Here is a 23,574-nt window from a genome sequence, read left to right on the forward strand (position 1 = left end):
TTTATCTCATCTCGGAATTTTTCTCCCTTTTTTTCATTTTCCCTTTAATTTATCTGTGATATGTTGCAGAGTTTTCTTTGAGATCCTATACATTTTATGTAGGGTTTATTCCTAACTGCTTTGTGTATTTTGGTTTCTCATATATGGGATTTTTAACAAGTTGAGGTTCAGTGAATTATTTTCAAAAGTTAGCTCATCTCATCTTCAGATAACATAGTTTCTTTTCCTCCTTTGTGACAATTCTACCTCTTTTTCTCTTTGTTGGGCAGTGTTGGCTAGACTTTCTCTAAGCTGTGGGTGACGGTGGTGGTAACCTCCGTCGCCCCCGCCTTTAAAACGGGTGCCCCCAGCAGCTCCCTGTGACGTTCGACGTTTACCATTGACTTTAGTTTGAAATATCTGTTCGTGATGATGTTAAATATCTCACTTTTGTTTCGAGTTTACTGAGTATTTTTGGCAGAAGTGAATGTTGAGTTTTTCTCGAATATCTTATGTTGGTTTCCAAGAGGATCACATGCCCGCCATGTTTTTATTTATATTAACTCCTGATACTTCACTGTCCTCGCATTTCTAACATAAACTGTTAAAGGGCTGACTTGGATGCTTTGGCTGGAATCTGCTGCTGTGCGTCTCTGTTCCTAACTGATGTCAGTCCCTGGTTTGGTGTCAGGGTTACTTAACTTCATGAGAGGAGTCGGTCAGCTCCGTACTTCTGTAGGCGGGAGAGTGTTGTCACAGGGTGAGGATCATCTGTCTGCTGCCTGGAACATGACATCAGGCCATTTTGGTTTCTCTTGAATTACTTAAGCCCTCCATTTTTTAATGTCCTGAGTAAATTGTTTATTGCGTTTTAGAAAAATTATTAGAGCGGAGATAAAAATAGTCTTAAATAAATCTGTGCGTGTTTCCTTCCTCGTTTTCTAGTTTCGTGTATGTGTGTGCTCTTGATCAGTATCTCCAAAACTGTGTCTTTTTTGATTGTTCCATAGGAGTATCTCCTGAATTTATCAGTTTAACTGTTTCTGTGTTTTCTGAGCGAAGAATGAAGAGATTAATGTCTTTCTATTCCCTTGGGTTTGTTTTGTGACTCTCTCTCATTTCTGGAGTTAAATTCTTCACTTACTTTTCCTTCTTCTTCTCTTTAGCCGTGAAAACAGGTAAGGGTATGAGTTTGCCTGTTTCCTGCTGCTTTCTCACAGAGTCATGTGCTGGGTGTTTGCTTTGTTGGGTCCGAAGAATATTGAAACTGTAGTTTTTATTTCCTTTTTGATCCAAGAGTATTTCAGAAAATGTTTTCATTTCGTAGTGTTGATGTTTGTGTTGGTCCATTTGGTAGTGACGCCTGGTTTCATCATGGAGTTGGGAGAGAGCACAGCTTTATAATTCCTGTGTTGGGAGCTCAGGGCTTCCTTTTGGGTCCAGTAGCACTTTGTCAGAATGTTGCCTGGTGCTGGATGGTGTGGTCCTCGTCTGCTGTAACACTGCAGGCTCTGTTGATCAGATCCTTGTTGGCAGAGCTCCTCGTGCCTCCAGGGCTCTGAGGGTTGCGGGGGTGAGCGCACTGTCCAGGAGAGCTGTGGTCTGGGCTCAGTCTGATGAATGGGAGGCAGGGCCCGTGCAAACCCTCTGAACACTGGGGTCTGTTGGAGTGAAGCCCCGTGAGGCACAGATCTCCTGTCTGTTCACTTCATTCAGTGAAGCGAACTGAGCTGAGCTGTTGTGTCCATGAAGTTCAGGGCTAGGTTTGTCTTTGGGTCTCCAGTTTGCGACCCTCTCACCAAAGTCTTGTTTTCATCTCCTTGTTCTCACAAGGACCAAGAAGTGTGTTTCAGTCAGGTCCTCGCTGTGTTCCCAGCAGATGATGGTGTTTTACATAATGTCAACATTTATGGCTCATGTTTTCTCTGGGGATTGTATGTGTCGTCCATAGAAGAGCCCTTTGGAAGGGAGGCGGCGCATGTGGCATCCTTCAGACCCGGGTTTGAAGCCCAGGCTTGCTGCTAGTCGAGTCTCCAAGACTCAGCGTCCTCTTCTCTGCGGGACCCAGGTGTTATTTCTCTCTCTGGTTGTGAATAATAATGAGATGGTGCCTGTAAGGGAGCAGGGAGCAGGGATGCGTGTTAACACCAGAAGCACTCACTGAATGGCCCGTGGGTTATTTCAGGGTTTTGCTGGCTCTCTCTTGCCCTGGTGTCCCGGGTGTCCCCCCTCCTTCTCTGTGCTCTGCCCCGTGCGTCTTGGCCGCCCTCCCTCTTCCTCACGACCTGGCGTTGCGTCAGCTTCCGTGCCTCGTCTCGTCCACGGCGTTTGGTTTGTTTATTTGACCTGCTGTGGGTTATGCCTTTCATTGAGGATGTTGGCCCGTTCACGGCAGGGACTGCCCGTCGGTTATTCCAGCCTCCTCTTTCATGTTCGCTCATAATGATGCTATCCTGTTACTGATGGGTCACAACGGCCTCCTTCAGCCTGTCCCGTCTCCTCCGGAGCCTCCGTGTTGGTGCAGGACCGCCTTCCCCTCCCACAGCTGCTTCTGTCCGCTTCTCTCGGTCCGCGCCCCGGCCCGTGCTGTACTGCAGCGTCCGCCACGCCTCGCCTCCTCCTAACAGTCCTGCCAGCGGGCAGCTTTTCTTTATTTCTTCATGTTCTCTTAGGTTGGTCTTGTTATGTGTGTCCCCCTTAGTACCCCTCAGTGTCTGGTACCTTTCCCCCTCAGTCTTCACAAAGTCCGTGTTTTCTTGACGAATAAAGAGCACGGAGCAGATCCTGACCAACAGTTTACTTCCCTCCTCTGCCAGAACTTTGCCAGGAGTCGATGTGATCCCTTCTCTTCATGTCACTTAGTCTATGTACTGTCCCCACCACACACACAGGATTGTTTGCCTTTCCTGTGAATGACTAAAGTCTTATCCAGTGCCAGGATTTATTCCGCAAAACAGGTGAGTGGGTCCCTCCCTTTAGACCTAACTGTGCACTTGAGTTGCACCCAAACCCTTCCGGCTGGAGGGCTCGTGGCTGGTGCAGCGGCCTGACAGCCGGAGCAGAACGGGCGGGAGCCGACTGGACCTCGGCGACCCAGAGGAAGCCCCCTACACTTTCTCCTGTGCGTCTCAAGACCTCCACCCAGGTGGGAGCTGTTGCCCTGCCAGTGCTGCCAGTGGCACGCCAGGGGGAGAGCTGTCACTTGTGCACAAGGCCTTGCCGCCACCAGCGTCTGACCGAGGTGGCCGCTGGGCCCTGCCATGCGTCAGAGGCCCGCTCCAGAGCAGCCAGAGCTCTGAGCAGCCTGCTCTGCTCATCTGTGTTTCTCAGTCAGAGGAAGGGTGAGGGCTGGGGTCCCTGAGCTCAGCTCCAGGGAGGAGGGCCAGGCTTTTGTTGGAGGCCTCTCCACCTCGGTCCTCTGGAATGGTTCCTCTCCGTTTGGACGCTTCACTTGAGATGAGGTTTGGGTGCAGGTTCCGCAGTTTCTCTTCTCTTCTCTCTGTCCAGCAGATCCTGGCCCTCGGCCCTCCTCACGCTCAGGGTTCTAAGCACGTGTATCTTTATATGTCCATTAAATATCAGGGCCCGTTGTTTCATTTGCAGGTAGAATTCTTGAGAAACAAAACTTGGTGACATCTTCAACCTAAGAACTTGGTCCTACAAGTTATAGTTTTTAAACTTTATTTTGATGTATTTTCTTGTTTTATAAAGAGTCGCTGTTTGTGCTCTTGCTTGTCTTGGATGTCCTCCTGTGCACTTGACAGATGACAGATGACTTGGTGAGATCTTGGTGCTGCTGAGGGCAGAAGTTGATTTGGGAAGCTTGGTGCTTTGTTGTTAAGGTGAAGCCCACCTGTGCCAGGACCCCAGCATCGTCAGCAGCAGCCATGGTTGTAACAGTAGTGACGGTGGATTGGTGGGGCAGCTTAAATCTGTCACCACAATGGGAGAAACATCTCGAAATGTATTACCCTCTGATACGTAAAATAGCATTATCAAGTTTTTTATTGCAGGACTGACTATTAGCTTTCCTCTCCTCCTCCTCTTTTTTTTTTATGATTGGCACCTGAGCTAACAACTGTTGCCAATCTTCTTTCTTTTCTCTTCTTTTTTTTGCTGCTGCTTCTCCCCAAACCCCCCAGTACATAGTTGCAGATTCTGGTTGTGGGTCCCTCTGGTTGTGCTGTGTGGGATGCCGCCTCTGCATGGCCTGATGAGCGGTGCCATGTCTGTGCCCAGGATCCGAACCGGCAAAACCCCAGGCCGCCAAAGCAGAGCACATGAACTCAACCACTCAGCCATGGGGCTGACCCCTCTACTCCTCCTTTTAAAAGAAATAAAACGGAATATAGGTTGTGAGCAATCCAGATATTTGAGGGTTAAATTAAACATGTTGAACATCCATTTTATAAAGCAGTGTGAAATGTGCAAATGAAATACGTGTGATCAGAACTCTGTTTTTCAGCAACCTGCTGAGGAAGCTGAAAGCTGGGCGATTGCTCAGATTGGGGGTTCTGGGGGAGGCTGTGTTGTTGGATGTTATCTTTCCGTGTATGTCTCAGAATAATCAAAAAGCGCCTTGTAGCAAACTTCTGGTTTTGTAGTTTAATTGCAAAAGTTAATGAATAAGTGCTCTACTAACTTACTTATGAATTCTAGGAATTTTAGAAAGCAAGAGGCTGGACCTTGTTAAAGAGAAGACTATTAATCAAACCATTGGAAAAGTCGTTTATTTTGCTGCCGATTTGCCGATCTGGTGGCAGCTCCCACAGTACGTGCTGATTGGTGTCAGCGAGATCTTCGCAAGCATAGCAGGTACAGTTAAGTCACAGTTGTCTGGGTCCAGGCTGGTCGTGGGATGATAAAAGCTGTGCTGTTTTCTCGTTAGAATATGTTGAGACAAAAACAGCACAGTGCGTTTTTCTGTTTTCGTGGACACTTGTGGTTCAGAATATGGAGTGGGAAGTGAGCAACGAGACCACATCTGAGGTTCTCCTTTCTTGGTATAAAAGCAGGATTCCCCAAACGTTCCTGTGAAATCCGCCTGCTGCCGCAGAGGCGCCACAGGAGTGAGGAAGGGAGGAAGAACCCCTGGGCGGCATCCTCTGGGTCCGTTGCTTCCCAGCAGACCCTGCAGCTACGCTGTCGGCCGAGCCCGAGGATGCAACTCGCAGCCCGGCTCTCAGTGTTTCAGTTCAGTTGTGTAAGGACGCAAAGACGTGTTCCCACAGGCCTCTCCTTCCCTGTTAGCGGGAGTCTGTGGTATTTCAGACAAGCATATTCTGTGCAGACCTGTTTCTGGCTGCTGGGGGCGAGAGAAGGAGAAAATTAGTGAGGACCGAGCCTGTGGAGCGGGTGGGTGCTAGCGGGCGATGATTTTCACCTCTCCTCTCATCTCTCAATTCAGGCGGAATTGGCTAATGAGTTTGCGAAGGGAATACATCAAAAAGATGGTCCTCCACTTAGAACACTGCAAATCTCCAGGTCTAGTTATTACACAAATGTGAATTTATAGATGTGCTTGTTGAGATTGTTGTAGAATATATTGCCTTAGCGATAGAATTCTTAAGTAAATTCCTCATTCTAGTGTTTGTACTTTGTTTCCAAACTCCCATTAGTTGAGAATATAGGAAAATTTTGCTTCTTTAATCCCTTTTTCTCTAATGAACAAGAAATTCTAAGAGCTGACAAATCAGATGTTCCCTTTAGGTGTGAGAGCCGGGAGTTGACTTTGTGCCTCACTGAGATGTTGTAGGAGTCGTCACGGTGAACGGGAGAGTAGGCAGCTAGCTTAGAGCCGTTGGTGTCTCGAGCTTGTGTAAGTCCTGACTTGAGAACAGGAAGGGAGCCGCCGCAGCTGGACCTGTGCTGCGTCTTCCATGTTTGGGCGGGAGCGTCCTGCGCCCAGTCGGAGGGCTCCTCACAAACACCACGTCCCCTTCCTCTCCGTAGGTCTGGAGTTTGCCTATTCCGCTGCCCCCAAGTCCATGCAGAGCGCCATAATGGGCTTGTTCTTCTTCTTCTCTGGCGTCGGCTCGTTCGTGGGCTCCGGGCTGTTGGCGCTGGTGTCCCTCAAAGCCATCGGATGGATGAGCAGCCACACCGACTTCGGTAAGAGCAGCGGCCTGTCTTTTCAAGAATGACCAGTCCTAAAAACCACGGGTCTCAGGCTGCGGTGGGGTGTGTGTGAGTGGAGACAGGCCGTCCCAGGAGCTGCTGTCCCTGTTCCCTGAGCTCCGTCAGGCACTCCCACTGTCTCGCTTACGTCATGAACTTTCTCGAGAGACGGGTCAGCCCCTGTCTCCCAGTGGCCCCGCCCGCCGGCCACTGCCCTGTTGCTGTTTACTTGGATGTCTTTGATGAGCAGACTGCTTCCCCACCTTAGTGTCCAGCACCATTTTTATGAGGCAAATGAAATCTCTATCACAGATCTCCCTTTATTTCCCCTAGGTTTTTTTTTCTTTGCCTAACAGTACCTTTTAATTTTCTGCTATTAAAAATTGCCAGGTAATAAATGGGCTTTTTTTAGTAAACAAGCATTACTCATGATCAGTCATAATGGGATTTTACCTCTAATACCAGTAGGTGGCATCTTGGGTCGTTGAACAAATTCAGTCACCAAAGTTGAGCATTTTACCATTTCCAGATTTATGATAACTTTTAAACAGACCCAGGAGATGGAGGTTTCTTCCTTTCCTTTTATGTTTTGCTTATGAAAACAACCTACTCCTTTCTCTTGGATACCCGTGTAGCATTTGCTCGGGTCCAGTGGTACTGAGCCACCTTTAGGTTGTAAATCCCCTTGAAAATCTAATGAAAGCTTAGGGACTTTTCTCCAGAAATTGCAGAATTCCAGAAGCCCTTCCATGACTGAGTTAAACTTCCTGTCCTACGGGGTGAGTAGGCCTGTGGGGTCCTAATGTAACTTCCAGAAAGCCAGGCCCCGGCCGCTGCCCCAGGGCGCTGTCGGGATCTGCTCCGGCTGTGTGCGTGGCAGCTCAGGCCTGGTGGTCCTGGGGGAGCAGGCAGGTCTGGGGCTGTGGCTTTCGTTCCCGGAGCCTTGGAGGATGAACAGCCTGCGGGTAAGGTCCAGATACACAGTGGGCTCTGAGAATTCTCACGGCTTCTTGATGTCGCAGAACCTATTTCTGTACGTGGGACAGACCTCCTCCAAAGAGGGACTTGTTAAGAGACCAGAGCCCTGCCGTTCTTCAGGCTTGGATTCTGTTTTGCTGTTTGTTTAGATGTATCATAAAGAACGGATTGGTTTTGTCATTCTTGTTACTTTCCAGCGATTTAACCCCTCGTTGCTAATTTAATATCTCACAGTTTACCTGTCACTCCTCATTTACTCCTGACAGGTTATTTTTAAACTTTGCCTTCTGAGGTTCATCTCCAATGTTTATGCATCCAGCTCCATGTACAGGGGTTGGACCTGCTTCTGCTTGTTGATGTTATTTTCATGAAGGGGAAACATTTCGTAGTGTGTTCTCAAACAGCCCCCACACTGCGTCCCGCAGCACACGGTGGGTGGTCTCTCCTTGTTCTTACCCCAAGGAGAGTACGCCATTGCTGCCCGGCAGCCCCGTGCCCTGGACGGCAGGAAAGGACCATGGTGTGGGAGGTCAGCTGCATCATTTGCGGGTAGCTGGCTGTCAGAGGTGGCTGATTCGGGGAGAGAGTGGGACCAGGTAACCCCTGCCCACCAAAGAGAAATTCTTCTCTCAAAGGAGCGGCAGACGTAGTTCCAGGTTTCACGGCCTCTCTGCCCCCAGCACCTTCCTTCTCGCATGCGTGTCCAGGTAGGTGGTGGAGCTGGTTTAGCATCTCATAATTGACGCCTGAAGCAGCTTTCTGTCTATTTAATGGGTTCGAGGTGTGAAGGCTGAGTCCCCCAGAGCCTCCTGTCAGTGTCCTCCTCTGCCTGTCCTCTCCCAGAGCCTCCTGTCGGTGTCCTCCTCTGCCTGTCCTCTCCCAGAGCCTCCTGTCGGTGTCCTCCTCTGCCTGTCCTCTCCCAGAGCCTCCTGTCGGTGTCCTCCTCTGCCTGTCCTCTCCCAGAGCCTCCTGTCGGTGTCCTCCTCTGCCTGTCCTCCCAGAGCCTCCTGTCGGTGTCCTCCTCTGCCTGTCCTCTCTCCCAGAGCCCCCTGTCGGTGTCCTCCTCTGCCTGTCCTCTCCCAGAGCCTCCTGTCTGTGTCTTCCTCTGCCTGTCCTCTCCCAGAGCCTCCTGTCGGTGTCCTCCTCTGCCTGTCCTCTCCCAGAGCCTCCTGTCGGTGTCCTCCTCTGCCTGTCCTCTCCCAGAGCCTCTTGTCGGTGTCCTCCTCTGCCTGTCCTCCGGGGCTGGCGTGCTGTTCTTGGTTGGTATCATTTCGCTTGGGGTTAATGCTCCTGCTGTCCAGTGCGCTGGCCCTCCGTGCACAGCCTGGCGTGTTTGTGATCCAGTCGGAATTGCAGAATGTTTCGGAAGGCTTCCTCCTGTCCTTTCTCAGTTACCCCCATCCCCACAAGACCACCACTGCCCCATGTTGGCACCCTGACCCCTTGTGTGTCCTTGCGCCCCATCGTGACTGTTGTCACTCAGCGCTCACATCTGTGAGCGTGGTCCCTAGGAATTGGTCTTGGTTATGTCTGAGGTGTGTCCATGGTCGAGTTTGTCACAGTTTATTCATCCTTCCTGCTCCCGAGGGATGTTCCTGATGTTTCCAGTTTGGGGCTGCCTTGAATCGGCTGCTGGAACGCTTGTGTATGATGTTTGGGTGGACATGTGAGCTCGTTTCTTCGGGGCCTGAGAGTCTGTCTCATCAAATGTAAAACTCCAGTATATTAAAGGTATATTATATGCGGCTCACCTGTAGTCTGCAAAGAGGCCAGGAGAGCACAGGGGGATGGCTTTTAGGGGTGGCCCTGTTTCCGAACCCCCTCCCTGATCCCAAACTGGACTGACGAGGGACGTTGTGCATTTCTCTTTGCCCCAGGATAAACCAGTGTACAGCCCACATGGCCTACCAGCTTTGAGCTTTGGACATTTTAAATGATCATCCGTTTAATTTGGGAAGATTCATATTTCAAAATCAGCGCATAGAGTAACAACGTTGATATTTTTATGACAGCCTTGTGGTGGCATCGATGCTGACACTGTGGTAGTGTTGCCAGCAGACCTGGGGGCTCCTGAAGGGAGGCTGTCTCCGTGTCCAAGACGGAGCCGGCGCGTAGTAAGGGCTCCATCACTGCCTTAAGTGGCTGGTGAATCAGTAAAGCCCAGTCTGACAGAAGTTCAAGGTGACACAAGATCTCTTCCCAAGGCGATAAACATAGGAAATCAGTGTGTACAGCCTGTCTGATAGAGGATGCCTTAAAAATGTGCTTATTATATAAATCTGTTTTGTATCTATTATACATTAATTCCATGTTTTTGACAAAAGCATTGTTAGACATCTGATACTGGTGAGTTTATGTTCAGATAGAAACAGGAAGTTCCAGAATAACCCAGCTTTCAGAGCCCTCCAGAGGAAAGGAAGTCTCGCTTATTTAGTAAGCAAATCAGAGATCTGCTTTGAGGCGGTCAGAAAGCGCAGCGGCCTTCCTGCTGAGACCCCAGCTCCGGGAGCGACCTGCTGACCAGCTCCCTCTGCTCACCTCACACGTGTCCAATCCTTGCCAGATGGTGCCTGGTGGTGCCGAGGGCGTGCGGTCCGCGGGCCATGAGGCTGAGGCAGGGTTGTTGGTGATGGGGTCGGCCTGTAGGGAGCACAGGGTGGTGGGCCGTGAGTGCGCTGGCTGTCTCCCGACCAGCTGCTGCACCTGATACACACGCGTCCTTGCTCCGCCTCCGTGTTGAGTGGTGGCACCTTGAAAACTTGATTTTCCACCGAAAGACCATCAGTTTATGGACCTGACGCCCTGGGCCCGTGTGTAAGGTGGGATGTAGTGATGGCTGGCCCTGAGGACACCTCGTCGTGTCCCAGCGACTGTCCGGACCTTACCTGCACAGTTACCTGTGAGTCTGTCCGTGTCTGGCAGGTGCTGTGTTTCCCCATTTCACAGAGGACGAACTGAGCCTGGAGACACCAAGGCACTTGTGTTTGAACCTAATTGGTTGAGCCCACGGTCCGCGACTGTTACCGCTTCAGCCACCCCAGGGTTATTGGGACCCACGTGGAACACTGGCGTGCACGCTCGGGCAGAGGGCGTGTGGTGCCTGGGGCAGAGCTGAGCACTCTGTGTGTCAGCAGTTAAGACTAAAGTAGGCACCTGCGTCACCTTGAGGGTGCTAAACTTAAAGATTTTTAGGAAAAATTGGGAAACAAGCTTGTGACTTGCTGTAGATGTGGAACGTCAGTTGAACCCCCTGCCCTGGTGTGTGGGGGTCCGTTGGCGTGTGTCGTGCAGTGTCAGTGAACTGCGCAGTAGATGGGGACTCAGGAGCGGGGGTGACATGCAGGCGGTGCTCTGGTGCTGTCTGTGCTGCTCGGTGACCACGTGCTTTGCCCACGTTGGGAAGAGTGGCACTTGGGATCTGCCGAGGGCACCGTCAGGTGCTCCTTGTCCTCACCCTCCTCCTCGGCAACGTCAGCTCTGAGTACATGGCATGACTAACCGTAGGAAATTTCCTTAACGAGAGGGGGAACACTCAGGAAGACAGACTGGACAGCAATACTCCTTATCTGCCAGATGTTTGCTTCTGGTGGCGAAAACACGGGAGGGTGGGTTTTTTACTTTCCCCACGTTTTCTGTATGGGAAAAAAATTTAAATGGAAAGACACTGACTTACCGTTCTTTGTGGCCAGTTTTTCCACTGTTGACGTGCAGGCTCTCGCCTTGCGTGGACGCTCATCTCATCCACCTTCTCAGACGTGGCTCTGACCCCACTCGGAGGTGTCCCAAGCGTGTGGTGGTTCTGTTCCGCCTTGCCTTGTCACGGCTGGGGAGCCTCACCCGTTGTCTCCCAGGAGAGAGCTGGGGGGTGGAGGCGCGGCCGGCTTGTGTCAGTGTGCGGGTCCACGGCCCATGTTGGGGTCCAGCTGCGAGTGGCTCGTGTAGCGACTGGACACGAGATGCTTGTGCAGCTTCAGTTAACAGAGATGAGTTTTTTTTCTAATGACCACAGTTAGAATTCATTCTGACCTTAGTAGGAACCAAATTAAATAGCTAAAATCTTGTAAAATCTCTAAGTTCAGCTCACAGACCTCTTTTTCCTTTGTTCCTCCAGGTAACATTAATGGCTGCTATTTGAACTATTACTTCTTCCTTCTGGCTGCCATTCAAGGAGCTACTCTCCTGCTTTTCCTTATCATTTCTGTGAGGTACGACCACCAGCGGTCCAGAGCAAACGGGCCACCCGCCAGCAGGAGGACCTGATGCTGGAGGTGCAGTCTGGTCTTAGACGGTGACACACAGGGAGGTTCCTGGCCGGCAGGGCACTGAGAGCAGGCCGGACTGGGAGTGGCCATAAATGTCGGGCTTTCTGAAAACCTGCACGGCGGCTGGCTTGGTTTCTGCTTTTCTTCCGCCGATGAGCTGGGCAGTGCCTCGCTGGGACTCGTGCCCCGTCTGCTGGGCCCTCCTGGCGCAGCGGTGCAGACGGACGGAAGATCTCTGCTCATCCTGCCGCTGGCGTCCCGGCAGAACCTAGAGGGAGATGGCAGAGTCTCGGGAGACTGCACTTCGGTCAGCTGGATCCCAGTGTTTTAAACAAATATGTTCATTTCCTTCCCACACACCGTATGATCTCACTTTTTTTCTTTTTGATTAATAAACAACTACTTATGTTGAGGAAAGGGAGGATTTTTAAGAGGTCAAAGTGTGGTCAGAGGCTGTAAAGATGTTCTGTAAAGGTCCACTTGGTGGTTTCTCTCTTAAGCCGCGAATCTTGCCATTGCTAGGTTCTTTGGTACAGGCCGTAGTGAATATATTGTATCTGCTGCTTCAAACAATACTTATTTTTTGAAACTATTGACATTGCTTTTTTTCCTCAAGTGAGAACATGTAACAAGAAATATTAAAACCATGTGTCCTGGCTGAAGCCACACACAGCTTATGGGAGTGTTTGCCCATCTCCCGGCCAGTCGTCGTGTATCGTTTCATTCTGGGCACCACCGAGACTGAAGACCACTCCTGGGGGACGAGAGGACAGTGTTCCTCTGAACAGGTTTAGTGCAGTTAAAGGTAACTGCAAGTGTTCAACGTGAACTTGGACTGTTGGACGGCCTCTGACTTCTGTTTCCTTATTTTACATGTATGTGGGGGTTCGCGTTTGTTAAATAAACGATTCTCTATGTGTCGCTGTGCTTTTGGTATAACTATTTTAAAAAGCACCTCAAATTTGAGATCCATTAGCCGATTCTTCGAATGGTTTGTCCGCAGTCATTGTTTGTTTGGCATTTGTAAGGATCCATGAGATACACGAGCTGTCGTCATGAAGCTGGAGCTTCCTGAGCCGGGAGCTGACGACCTGTCAGGGCAAACACCTGTTCTTGACCCAGCTCTGACTGTCCAACGCAGTGATTCTTAAGCCTGCTCCGTATTAAAATAGAGTTTTATATTTGAAGAATACAAAAAATAGACACAAAAACCCCACTTTTTTTTTTTTGTAATACAAAGCATAGAAAAATAGCAGGGAATCTTGACTGGCGGGGTGAGGACAGACTGAAGATGCGACTCGGGGCAGCAGCGGTTCTCAGCGGGGCCGCCGGGTGAGGTGGGTTAACGGGGGCGTTGAAAGCGCTGCTCTTGGAGACGTCCTCCTGAGGTCCAGCGCTTGTCTTCAGGATACATTGCATGTTGAAAACTGTTAGCCCGTCCTGTCGAAAATGCATTTTCACTGTAAGGAGTCAGCCATGAAAGGGAGGAAAGTGAGCCGTGAGGGCTCATCAGCCCGGCCTTCCCTGTCACATGGTGATGACGCCCTGGGCACATGGAGGCAGGAGACAGAGGACCAGATCCTTGCCCAGCCTCCAGGACCTCACATGGGAGTCCGCCTGAGCCTCAGGGCTGGTAGCGGGTCCGCCCATGGACTCAGTCCAGGGCCCAAGCTGGATGCTCCCTCGGTGTGGTGAAGGGAAACCTCCAGAAAGTTAGTAGAAGGGCTAACCGAGCAGTTAGAGTAACGGCGTTTTAATTTTCACCTCAATTCAGACAGTGGGTGACCAGGTTCACCCTGTGGCACTAAACAGTAACCAAATAAGTAAATACACAAAGCTAGTGTGCCTTGGGAGACTTGTGAAGAGAGTGTGCCTACCCTGGGGGCTGCACCTTGTGACCTGCTGTGTCGGCCTCATGAGACAAAGGTGAGCGTACTCTGCTAGGAGATGCTCGTCCTGCTGTGCCTCCGGGACAGTGGACGGGATGGAGCCCTCGTTTCTCCACCGTATCATGGGTGGATTCGCAGAGAAGGTTTTTACTAAGACAGCCTTTTCACAGGAGCCCATGACCCTTGTGGTTTCAAGCAGGGACCTGTCCAGCCTGTGTCAGTGATATTCGAGGGCGGCTGTCCACGCATCCTGCTTTAACCTGCCAGAGGGTTCCACTTCTGAGCAGCCGTGGGAGCATCTTGCTCCCTTCATACCCAGAGGTCCAGGTGGCCTCTTCCCGGTGGCGGGGGACAGCACAGCACATGGATATAATGCTGTGAGGTTTCAAAAAGCAAGTCCTTTCGGAGTTACATCGGGCCCATACGAAACGCTGGTCACCTCAATTCTAGGTAATAAAAAACTGATGAGCTTCAATATTACCAAATTGTTCCACCTGGTGCAAAACAGTTCCATCCTCTGAAAATCAAATCACATTAGAGAAGAGTGAAGTTCTGTAATAACCTGAAACTACTGGGGACCACTAAGTGATTCACCGTTATTGGAACAGGCCAAATATTTTATGGGCATTTTCAAGTAGAATGAAGTCATTTGAGTAGATGTTTTTAAATGTTCACTGTAACACCTTGCTCGTTTGGAAATGGCCTTTTGGAGGGAATAATACATAAATAGTGCTTTGTTGAACTAGAACATATTAAATAAGTGAAAAGTACAAAACAGAAAGCCAAGGGGAAAAAGGCGTGCGATGCAGGGCTGCATAACGATATGAGAAATCAGTATTCGCTGATTTCCAAATTGGCTAGAAGACAATGCTCCTTGGAAGGGAGCCCAGCACAGAGCCAGATGGACCCATCCATCGGACTGACTTCCCAACCCTCCAAACCAGCCTCGGGAGAGCAGCGCCCCCCTGATGGAGAGCAAACCTGGACGGTGAGTGAGTTGACGTGAGTCACCGGCTCCGAGGTGGGAAAGACAGGACAGGAAGCGCATTCTCTCCTCCCCTGTGGGCCATGCTGACTTTCCAGTGACTTCGGGACCCGTAAAACAGGTCAGGTATGGAGCAGAGGTGGCGGCAGATGGCCTGGCTTTCTGGAGAAACGCAGTCAGCCCCTTGACCTGTAGGACCCCCGTGGTGGAGGGGAAGCTCCTCAGGATCTTGCGCTTGCATCTTCTCCGTATCGTCCCTAACGTCGCTGATGCTCCGTCAGAGCTGCAGTCATTAGTTGTTTTTAAAGATCAATCAATATCCTAATCCTCCTGTGGAGCCTCCCCGTCATTAATCAGTGATGTCGCCCAGGGAGCCGGATCTGGAGTCCTCCCCGCAGGCTCGAAGGCTTTCCACTTGACTGCTGACGCGTGGCGTGGGCTGCAGACAAGGCTGGAGTCCTCTGTGGCCGGCCGATGCTGGATGCTGAGTTTGTGGGGCCGCCAGCGTCGGTAAAGCGGGGATCTGACCCCAGCCACCACATGTTCCCGGGGGAGATGAGGAGTGAAGGTGCCTTTCCAGAAGGAGAGAGAGACCAGAGCTGCCCCGAGCTCCTGCTGAGCAAGATGACGTGACGTGGGAACCACTTTGGAGGGGCGGTGAGTGCGACTGGAGAGTGCAGACGGCTGAGAGAAGACAGGGCGTCTGTACAGACACCGCTAACCTGACCCAAAAGGGCACTGGAGAAGGCGGGGGCATGTGGGGCAAAGGAGGCCTTTACGCTCTTGTTTTTTTTAAGAATGGAGAAATAAAAAGTGAGCTTTACAAAATTCCAGCATCTGTATAAATTGAATATTGTGGTTGTGGGCAAGTGTGGATTCCCAAGGTGGCATTCTCTTCTCACTGCCCGGCATGGGCTGGGCCGGGGTCCGATGAGTGAGCAGAGAGGAGAAAAGGCCCCTCCCACACAATGGGAGCCCAGACCTGCCAAGAAGGGCTCCTGAATGTGGGGGACACCATTCTCCGTGCCCTCCCCATGTTAGCGAAAGCCCAAGGCAGAAATGCAGGGGACCACAAACTCGGGGGGAAACAAGAAGAAAAGGGAGCTTAGCTAAGAAGCTGCATGCCCACCACAACTCTAACACTGCCAGGCGGGCCAGCCAGGCCAGAGCCATGAGGCGTGGGGGCAGGTGCTCCTTGGAGTACTGCCACCTCTCAGGATCTGTCCTGAGGGAAACAGGTGGCTGCTGTACTGGGTTGAGGGGGGTTCCCCCAAATTCATGTCCACCTGGAACCTGCCAGTGGGACCTCATTAGGAAATAGGACCTTTGCAGATGGAATCAAGTTAAGAAGAAGTCGTATGAATTGGGGTGGGCCTAAATTCTGTGACTGGTGTCCTTAGAAGAAGAGGGAAATTTGACACACAGGTACAGGGAGAGCAGCGAGTGACAACGGAGCACAGATGAGAGTGATGCGTCCACAAGCCAAGATCTCCCGGCCACCCCAGGAGCGGGGGAGGCAGGCACGCTGCTGCCCGGACCCCTCCGAGAGCCCAGCCCTGCGGATGCCCTCGTTTCAGAACAGTGAGAGAAGAAACTGCCCTTGTTTTAAACCACCCAGTTTGTGCAACTTCTTCACAGCAGATTCCCAGGGCTGCCCTCACAAAGCACCACCAACCAGGCAGCCTCACCCAGTAGGACAGTGTCCTCTTACAGGGCTGCAGGTCGGAGATCCAGCACAGGGCCCCCCCGGTGAAAAGCAAGGTGTCCACAGGCTGCGTTCCTTGCTGGAGGCCCCAGGGGAGAATCCTGTCCTGCCTTTTCCGGCTTCCCGAGGCCACCGGCATCCCTGGGCTGGGGTCCCCTCCCTCCCTCCCACCCTCCCTCTGCAAAGCCAGCAACAACATCGAGTCACATCCAGTCGCTCCGACCTCCTTTTCCGCCCCCTCTTACTCTTCTGAGGGTTCTTGTGATTGCACTGGGCCCAGCAGATAGTTCAGGATGCTCTCCCATCTCAAGGCCGGCTAGTAAGCAAATGTCATTCCCTTTGCTGTGAAAGGGACCCAAGAGTCTGGGGGGGACATCTTCACAGTGGCGGACCAGCAATCAGCGTTCCAGAAAGTTGAAGCCACGTGCATGAGGCCCTGGCGTGTTGTCACAGGAGAAGTTCGTAATAAATCCAAAGACCTTCCACACGTACTCGGTGAAAATGCTAGAATCGCTCCCTCTAGGTCCAGCAGTGCTAATAGCCAACAAAATTAAAATTTTTTGACAGGTCTAGACATGAATTTTTATACTTTATATTACATCATAAACTCACTTGATGGGTACAGATGCAGACATGAACAAAAGCAGTGGTGGTTTCAGAAGACTGAGTTAGGAAGAACACAGAGTTTGGTGGTAACCCCCGTGCTTGCCTGTCACCCAGACGGCACGCTGGCCGGAAACCACGTGCAGTCACGTCATCTCATTTCCTTTGTGTTTTTGGCCCAGGACTTTAATTTTTCTACATCCCGAACACAAAAGTAATATGTTCCTGAAGTCAAGAAAATTGCAGGAGTCTGTTTACAGCAGCTGAAGTTAGCCATTTGCTGTGCTTGTTAAGACACGTTAAGCAGAGCTTTGTGACCTGGGTTGTTCTAAGTAGAACCCATCTCTTACAGACAGGGCAGGACGCCCCTCTGAACGGCCGCTCTTCACGTCCACACTGCAATCTAAAATCCGTCAGGGAATTCAAAGAGAGGGACCCAGGGCTGTCGCTAGGTGATGCCTTTAAAGCAGAAATGTGCCGATGGTAAAGGGTTTGCTGCCACAGGACCTTTGCTGGGGCGCAGCCTTCCACACAACCTGGAGCTGGCGGGACATCCGTGAGACAGGACGAGGATGTGCACAGAGCACAGGGTTTCCTTTATCGACAGGTGGACTTTGAGAGTTAATTTGGGGAGCGGGGCTGTCGATAGATATTTTTTCAGTTTTCTTGAGACATCAGATCATCACAACGTACACTTCAGATGTTTTACCATTTTATTTGTCAGTGAGATCCTTGAGTGTTGAAAAAGCCCCTTCTCCTGCCTAAAACTACAGACGATGGAGCCCCTCCGACCTGGCGGACCCCCTTGCCCAGGCCGTGGAAACCTTTAGACCCCATGCGTACTTCCTTGAAGCATGGAGTCGGCTGGTGTGGGCCCCACTGACTTACAGCTTTGATCTCGTGTGTGCTCTTTGCAGGTCTTATTGCTGGTGTGGCTGGAAACCAAAGAGAAATAACCACCCCGTGGGCCATCCTCTGGCTCCAGGCTCAAACCGGGGCCAGCTTCTTGGTCCGGGCGGGCTCGCCTCATCACCCTCCTTGCGCATGGTCCTGACTCCCTGACAGTGCTGTTGGTGTTGCGTCTGGAAGAACCTGTCACCCACGGAGTGCCCCTCATCCTCAGGGACCAGCACACACAAAGCAGCTGGCCAGGGGCTGGACGGGAGCAGTCAAGGTTGTGGCCCTGCCCTTAGAAATGGTGGCGCTCAGTCTTTCACTCAAGTGGCCTCTTCAAGTTCATTACGCTTCTTGGGAGCAGGCGCTGGATGATGATTTTTGTCTCCCATCTCTCTTAATTGCAGGTTAAAGTTCAGATCAGCATTGTGGTAGACTGAATAACGCCCACCCCTCACCCCCAAATGTGTCCACATCCTGATCCTGGAACCTGTCATTATGGTACCTTATGTGGCAAAAGGGACTTTGCAGATGTGATCAGGTTCAGGATCTTCAGCTGAGGATTGTCTCGGATTATCTGGAGGAGCCTTGGAATCACAAGGGTCCTTATAAGGGAAAGAGGTAGGCAGGAAATTCAGTCAGGAGACGTGAGGACAGAAGCAGAGAGCAGAGCGATGCGATCCCAGCTTTGAAGGTGGAGGAAGGGGTGGTGAGCTCCTTGCTCTTGTGAGACTCAGCCCCCTTCTCTCCACCCTAATCCTGGCCTTGCTGTACTTGTCCACTCCATTTCTCAGTCCATGAGCTTGTTCATTTCCAGGATGTGTGACACACACGACGTTCCCCACAATCCCAGCAAAATCTTTGACTGCTTCCCCAACTGCAAGTGGGTGATTTATCTCAAGCAGCCTCCATGGGCCAGGATTTACAGCTTCCCTTCTAAAGGAGTCATTTGCCGTTCCTGGGGCTGAAACGGAATGGACACACTTCAGCGATGATCAGAGAAGCCTCTGAGTGGATTTATGCTTGCCATTTTAAATTTTAAGCCCGAACCAAGCTGGTTAGACCCAAAGGACTTCTTGCTTACTGCTCTTCAGGGCTCAGATATTTCAAAGACATAAACCGAACCACGGAGTTCAGCAGTTTGCTAATGTCCTGGACACCATGTTGAGTGCACATTGTCATCCAGTGAGGCGTAATGACGCTGGAAACAGCCAGGAAAGTTGGAGGAGACTCAGCCTGTGTATTAGCATGGATCAGAGGTCACATTCATTCATTCACTCATATCATTCATTCACTCAACAAATACCCCTCAGCCACCCATTATGAGCTAGCTCTGTTTTAAACCTGGAGGATGCCCCAGAGTCTTAGCTCTCCTGGAGAGCACATTTTAATGAGGGAAACAGACGATAAACATCTTAACTTTCAGAAAGTGTAAGGACTGTGACAAAAACAGTATAAGATGATAGGAGAGCATGATGTCCCCTTGATAGGCAAGGAGATGCACAGCAAGACTGGGGCCACCTGCCCTGGGGACAGCCCCCCTACCCCTCTGGTCCAGCAATTGAGAAGGAGCTGCTTAGCCGTCCATCATTTCCTGTTTGCCCTGCCATCTAGTGGCTGGAAATAGAACTACAGGCTATTTTCAAAAACTGCTAAGGGATTTTTTTTGAACCACGCTACTAGAAAAATGCTGTTCTTTAAGGGTTCAAACTGGGAACTGGTAGATAAATAAGTCCTGGAGAGATAATTCACAGCATGGTTATTACAGTCAACAATACTATTATAAACTTCAAAGGTGGCAGATCTTCATTGTTACTGCCACAAAAAAATAATTGTGTGATGTGATGGAGTGTTAGCAATCCTGCTGCAACATATAAATGATCAAAGCAACACGTTACACCTTAAACTGACACAATGTTAAATATCAACTGTATCTTAGTTTAAACAATTATAAAAAAGAAATTTGTGTAGAGATGAAAAATACAGTTAGAATCCACCAAAATGTATGGAACCTGGTCACTCCAGTCTTTTTTCCTAAACTTCTTAGTTTCAACAAAATTGCTGGGAACTACTTAACGTGTATTAGAGCTAATATGACAAGTTGCACTTATCTTCAGTTTTACGGAAGTTTCTCGCGCACCGCACCAGGTCTCTGTTATAACATGAACCAGCACAGTTCCCCACGGCGAGTGAGACTAAGCACGAGGGTGAGTTTGACAGCGTAAGAGGTGTCTGTGTAATTGTGGGTTGCCTTTGTGACACGTTGAGGATCCGATGCAGGTCCTCAGTCGGGAGTCCAGCCCGGCTTAGAGAGCACCGCCATGTTGCTGAGTGTGTGTTTCCCTGGAGGAGAGCCTGCTGTGATCTCAGAGCCAGAAAGGGGACGAGGAGTGACGTGGGGGAGAGAGACCAGGTGAAGAGAAGTTACCAAGTCATTGCTGCCACCACAGGTGCCTGGCACTGGATTCACCGGGGCCTTCCGAGGAGCCTTCTGAAATGCATCTCAGAACTGCCTGCCTGGGGATGGAGGGGGACCATCCATCCATCACTCCCTTGCCCCACTGTCAAGTGTGGCATTCACTCCCTGACTGCTTCTTGGCTCCCAAGGGTGAGCGCTGACCGGGTCCCCATGCATCTCACCTCGTGGAGTCAGAAGAACCCCGGAGTGGAAGCCAGAGGCTCCCTGGCCTGCCAGGTGGGGCTGAGAGGCTTTTGAAATGGGGAGAAGTGTCCAGTGCACTGTGAGACGATGCCGGCTAGCCTGGGAGAGTCCCAGAAAGACACCTCTGGGACTGATGGGGACTCGCATATATGAGGGAGCAAAGGACTGCCCCCTCGCAGGCACTGGAGGAGATGAAGACCTCTTATCTGCACTTGGACTCTGCCCAAGATGGCAAACACCTGGTGACGAGGAATGGGGCGTCTCCTGGAGTATTGCATCTGAGCATCCTCCCCTCTTTCAGCTGTGAAAGTGCTTCCTAAGGGAAGAGGCTCTTGAGGGACCAGCATTTGCCCCTGCAGGTTCCGGAAGCGGACGTTTCCAGGTCTGCTTGCTGGCCTTGAGGAGGTGGTCATCCCTGAGGGATGGGGTGAGGTTGGAGTGGGTTGAGATCCTGAACCTAAGTAAGGCTCAGCTTGAAGGGTATTTTTAGAAATTCACCCACTATATCAGTTTCCTGGGGCTGCTGTAACAAACAAGAAAGTTTACTACAAACTTTGTGGCTTAAAAAAATGGAACTAATTCTCTCACTGTTCTGGAGGCCAGAAGTCTGGCATCAAGGTGTCAGCAGGGCCGTGTTCCTTCCGAAGACTCAGGAGGAGGGTCCTTCCTGCCTCTTCAGCTCCTGAGGGCTCTTGGCGAGCTTGGCTTGTGGCCGCTCCATTCCAGTCTCTGCATGTCCTTTTCTGTCTCCAATAAGGACTCTCTCATTGGATCTGGGCCCATATTAATCCTACATGATCTCATCTGCATCCTCAGATGCATGTTACATATTCTTTACCTACTTTACCTCTTCAGACTCTTTCAGGATCTCAACCCTTCGTCCAAGTTCAAGGCCGTCAGCGGTCAGTCTCCTTCCACACTACAGAACGGCTTCCCAGCTTAGTTCATGGGTCGTCTCGCCTGGATCGCTCTGTCTTACTTTCTAAGCAAGATCTTCAGCAACCGACGCTCTTGTCCACCTCACAAGTTGTTGTCGAAACTAAACGAGACCTTTTTGTTAAAATGCTGTCAGTCTGTTACAGCTCCATGTGAATTTCAGACGCGCGCCTCTCCAGGGGATTGGCTTGGTGGTGGCCTCTGAACTGAGGGCTGGGTCCTGCAGAAATGGTGACAAAGGCCAGAGGTAAAGAGCACAAGCTGCAGACAGCGGAGTCCTGAGGGGTCCAAGCTCAGGACCCTGGGACCCTGGGGTGTGTGCCTGGGACAGTGGAGGACAGGTGGACGGAGCCCATGAGAATGCTTGGGTGGTCCTAGAAGGGGGCCAGGCGCCCAGCATGGCCCACAGGGCTTCCACGTCACCCCTGTTTGGGCTCCACCATGAGTCTGCCGTGTCTGAGTGTCCCAGCTCCCTGGGGCTGCTCTAACAGAGGACCACAGACGGGGCTGCAAACGACAGGCATCCATCCTCTCCCTGTTCCTGAGGCCAGAGATCTGAGGTCAAGGAGTGGCAGGGCTGTGCCCCGTCTCGAGGCTCGGGGGGAGGACCCTTCCTCCAGCCTCTGCTGAAATCCTCACTCCTGGGCTTGAAGCCACATCACTCCAGTCTTCACCTCCGCTGTCACGTGAGCTTCTCCTCTGTGTCTCTGTGTCTCCTCCTTTTCTGTCTCTGGACCCGTCACTGGAGTCAGGCCCCACTCCGACCCAGGAGGACCTCATCTTTACTGGATTCCACCTAAAAAAGACCTTATTTCTAAATCAAGTCACATTCACAGGTGCCAGGGTTTGGGATGTGGGCATATCTTTTGGGGGGACACAATTCAACCCACTATCCCAAGTGCTATTTACTGTTTCCTGTAAACCAGTTCACCCTTTTCCCACCTGCATGTGGGGCAGCACAGGCGACAGGTGGGAGCGGATTTAGGAGCAGATTCTTGCGCGTCAGATCCCAGGGTCCCAGGGCTCCCCCCTCCTCATGCCGCTTTGCCCCTCTGCTCGCTGCCTTCGCTGTGTGGCGGGAATGATCGGATCTCCTCATGAGCGGATCGTGAGAACTCAGTCAGGGACAGTGGACGCAGCACCTAGCCTGGGGCCTGGCCCACGGAGAGGGCGTGGTTGTGCTCATTCCATGATTTATTTTAAAAGGAAGTGGTATCGCTGCCCTCGCTGGGAAACCATGATCGCATGCCAACAATGAAAGATAATTGTCAAATTAAATACTGCGAGAACAGTACACACAGTCGCCGGCCAACGGCTGAGGCCTTCAAAAAGGGCAATTGGCAAAGCGGGAGCAGCGAGAAAGCCGTGCTGGGCCCTGATGAGGCTCCTTCACCTCCAGGGAGCACTAAAAAGGGAGCGGCTGTCCCGTTATCTGCATTGTCTGGGTCAGTGTGGCTTCCCGCCGTTGGTGTGTAACTTCAGATCATGTCCCCAAGCGATGGATTCATGCTTTGTTTGGCTTCCGGTGCCTATGAGCAGGGCCGTGGGGGAGAGTGGGTGCTGTCCGGGAGGCTTCACTCGGGTTTGTGAGAATGAAGACAGGGGCAACAGTCCAGTCAAGCCAGGCTGCAGGCCCATGTGCCAGGCCCCTCGGCCAGCTTCCCGGGAGGTGGGTCAGCTGCTGTGGGGGGAGGCGTCCTCACTGGCTCACCCCAGAGCGGGTGGCCGACAGGCAGCTTCTGCAACGTCAGCTGTGTGAGCCTGTGCAATAAAGCCGCCTTTGTCTCTCAAATCTGCGTTGGAAGTAGGGCCTGCTGATGGCAAAGCTTGGCAACTGCCTCTTCACACACACACACAGATGCATGCACACATTCTTGCATGTGTGTGCATACACATATTCATGAGTGCATACACACTTGCACTCACACACACACGGATGTGTACACCCACTCATGCACACGTGTGCACACGAACACATGCATGAGTGAACACACACACGGAGGCATACACACAGTTATGCATGTATGTGTGCACACACATGCATTCACAGGCATGGGTGCACACACTCATGCATGTGTGCACACACAGGCATGAGCGCATACACATGCATTCACACACACGGATGCACGCATACATTCATGCACGTGTGCACACGCATGCACATGCATATATTAGTGAGTGCACACACATGCATTCATATACACACACACACCACCACCACCACCCAAGGCTCGGTTCTTTCTTGTCTTTGTTGTTTTACTACATATGTGTGTCCTTAGACATTATCTTTTAGTTTTGTGTACATCTAAATTTTGCATAAGTGGATTCACCCTGTGTGTATTTGACGACTTGCTTCTGTATTTTGTGCATGAGATTCAGCATGTCGACACACTCGGCTGCCATGCCTTCATTTTCACGTCTGCTGGGTGTGCTGGTATGTGAGCACACCATGAGTTCTTTGTCCAGTCTCCGGCGGGTGGTGTTCGGGTTGTCCCAGTGCTTGGCAACAGCCCACAGAGCTCAGCAGGAAGAGGCTGAGTCGCACCCTGCATGGTATGCCTCTG

At 51.3% G+C, this 23,574-nt stretch overlaps 1 protein-coding gene across 1 annotated transcript in view; it reads left to right on the top strand.

Annotated features, from left to right (window-relative positions):
• SLC15A4 (solute carrier family 15 member 4) overlaps positions 1 to 12,257 on the top strand; it is a 28,357-nt gene extending 16,100 nt beyond the window's left edge. Inside the window, exons 6-8 of the mRNA XM_014858031.3 lie at positions 4,639 to 4,794; positions 5,932 to 6,090; positions 11,186 to 12,257. Coding sequence (XP_014713517.2) covers positions 4,639 to 4,794; positions 5,932 to 6,090; positions 11,186 to 11,334 — 464 coding nt within the window. The 3' untranslated portion in view covers positions 11,335 to 12,257. The remainder of the gene's footprint in view (positions 1 to 4,638; positions 4,795 to 5,931; positions 6,091 to 11,185) is intronic.
• Positions 12,258 to 23,574: the final 11,317 nt, after the last annotated feature.

The sequence above is a fragment of the Equus asinus genome, chromosome 8 (assembly GCF_041296235.1).
Source record: "Equus asinus isolate D_3611 breed Donkey chromosome 8, EquAss-T2T_v2, whole genome shotgun sequence".
Classification (NCBI taxonomy): Eukaryota; Metazoa; Chordata; class Mammalia; order Perissodactyla; family Equidae; genus Equus; species Equus asinus.